This window comes from Octodon degus, unplaced genomic scaffold, assembly GCF_000260255.1.
Source record: "Octodon degus isolate 3935 unplaced genomic scaffold, OctDeg1.0 scaffold00035, whole genome shotgun sequence".
Lineage (NCBI taxonomy): Eukaryota > Metazoa > Chordata > Mammalia > Rodentia > Octodontidae > Octodon > Octodon degus.
This window is the reverse complement of record NW_004524611.1, coordinates 6783154-6785040: the sequence shown is the minus strand read 5'-3', so window position 1 is coordinate 6785040 and position 1887 is coordinate 6783154. Positions and strand designations below refer to the sequence as shown.

The window sequence follows — 1887 nt, the reverse complement described above, 5'->3', positions numbered from 1 at the left end:
GGCCGGTCCTCGGGCGCGCAGCACTTGCGCCGCCATCTTGCTCCGGAGCCTCGGCTCCCCCGCCCACCTCGGCCCGGCGCCGCCGTGACGCCGCGACCCCTCCCCCGGCCGGGTTGGGGGCAGACACGCTCAGAGGAGGGGCGTGGCGTGGGAGGGAGTGGGCGTGGCCTTTGCTGTGGGGGCGGAGCCTGTCGGCGAGGGACGGGGAATCCGAGCTGGCAGCCAGAACTACATCTTGTGCGCTCATGCTTCTAGTGCTCAGCTCTGACCCAGCAAGTGTGTGGAACGAGGCGCGGCTTCTTGTGCTGGGCAAATCCACACGAAAGGCGAAGCACTGTGGTCAAGGGACTCTATGCCTTGGAACGGGGACACTTGGAGTTTTGTATTTCATACTGCCTGAATATACGGTGGTACTGAATACACAGTGGTACTCGACTGCTTTGACACTCCTTCAATCTGGTTCTTGATTTTTTTTTTTTTTTTTCTTTCCTAGGCTGGCCCTGAACTCAATATGTAGCCCACGCTGGCTTCAAACTCACAGCACTCTTCCTGCTTCAGCCTCCCCCCCAAGGACTGGGTTTACAAAAGTGTAGCACCACGTGTGGCTTGGATGCATTTTTGGCTCTAAAAGTTTGTGCTTCGATTCGTAGTTTTTTTTTTTTTTTAAGCCATTTATTTATTTATTTATTTGTGTGTGTGTGGCCAGCTCAGCCCACCAGGGGGCAGGGCTGGCTGGCATGTGGTGCTGGGGATTGAACCGCGGTCCATGTGCTTGTGCTTTAGACCACTGAGCCATCTCACCAGCCCCACGATTCGTAGTCTTTTAGGTACTTGATGCACAAGCAAGGATGTGTCACTTGCCAACCTTAAGAGCACTGGTGCCTGGAAGTACCACTGTGTTACCATTTCAAAATCATAGCCCTTTAGTGGAGCATGGTGACACATGCCTGTTCAACCTAACGTTTAGCAGGCTGAGGCAGGAGGTTCCAACAATACAGGTACCTAGTGACTTAGGAAGAACATGTCTCAAAAAGTAGAAGTGTTTTTTTTTTTGCGCCGAATGCCTTCAAGGCATGACTGGCTGTCTTGTGTTGTGGGGATCGAACCACAGCAACCTGAGCCTGACTGCTTTGTTGAAGCAGCCACTTAAAGAACTGAGCTAAGGGGCAGGCCCCCTCAAAAAGTAAAAAAGCACTGGGGATGTACCTTAGTGCAAAGGTCCTGGGTTCGGTCCTACGTAGTGGAGACAGCAAGAGACAGAAAGACACATGCAAGCTTTACTCCAGCTGTTTTACCTAAGGACTACATTGTCCTCATTCTTGCCAGCAGGCACCACTCCAGGTACCTGTCCTAGGCTGTCAGGTACAGGATGTGAAAGGACAATTAGTTCATGCGTGTCAGGCACAAAGGAACAGCGTTGCGTAACGGGGCGGGGTAGCTGTGAGATGGGGAAGATGCCACAAAATTCCTAGCTCAGTTTTCAAGGTGTCGATCCCTGAAAACAGGAATACTTCTGACAGAAGCAGCCAATTCAGCAAAGGCGTGGGGTTCTGGATGACACTGAAAGATGTGTCCCGCAGGGAGGTAAAGGTCGCATCCCTGCAACCATGAAAACTTCGAAGGAACCATGTGTGAAGGCACAGTCTCCAGCTACCTGGGGGACGCTCGCGGAGGCTAACTGAAAGCTGCTGGCCACACTGGGGAACTGGAGGTCGCCCCGGGAGTCAAGGGACCCTCGCCGAGGAACAATCTATCTGATCATGTTGTCAAGGCTGGGAAACAACAGCCAACACCCACAACGTAGGGAGGTGAGGCTAATATGGCTCGAGCTTCAGTTCACAGTTGGTTTAGCTCTGGGACAGGGTGGCAGGGCAAAGCAGCCCAAAG

General features: G+C 53.1%; 1 protein-coding gene across 1 annotated transcript in view; it reads right to left on the bottom strand.

Annotated features, from left to right (window-relative positions):
• The window catches only part of Nipsnap2 (nipsnap homolog 2), a gene marked incomplete at its 3' end in the record, with an annotated part of 30363 nt that extends 30116 nt beyond the window's left edge, over positions 1–247 (bottom strand). Inside the window, exon 1 of the mRNA XM_004630550.2 lies at positions 25–247. Within this exon, the coding sequence (XP_004630607.2) occupies positions 25–247 (223 nt within the window). The remainder of the gene's footprint in view (positions 1–24) is intronic.
• Positions 248–1887: the final 1640 nt, after the last annotated feature.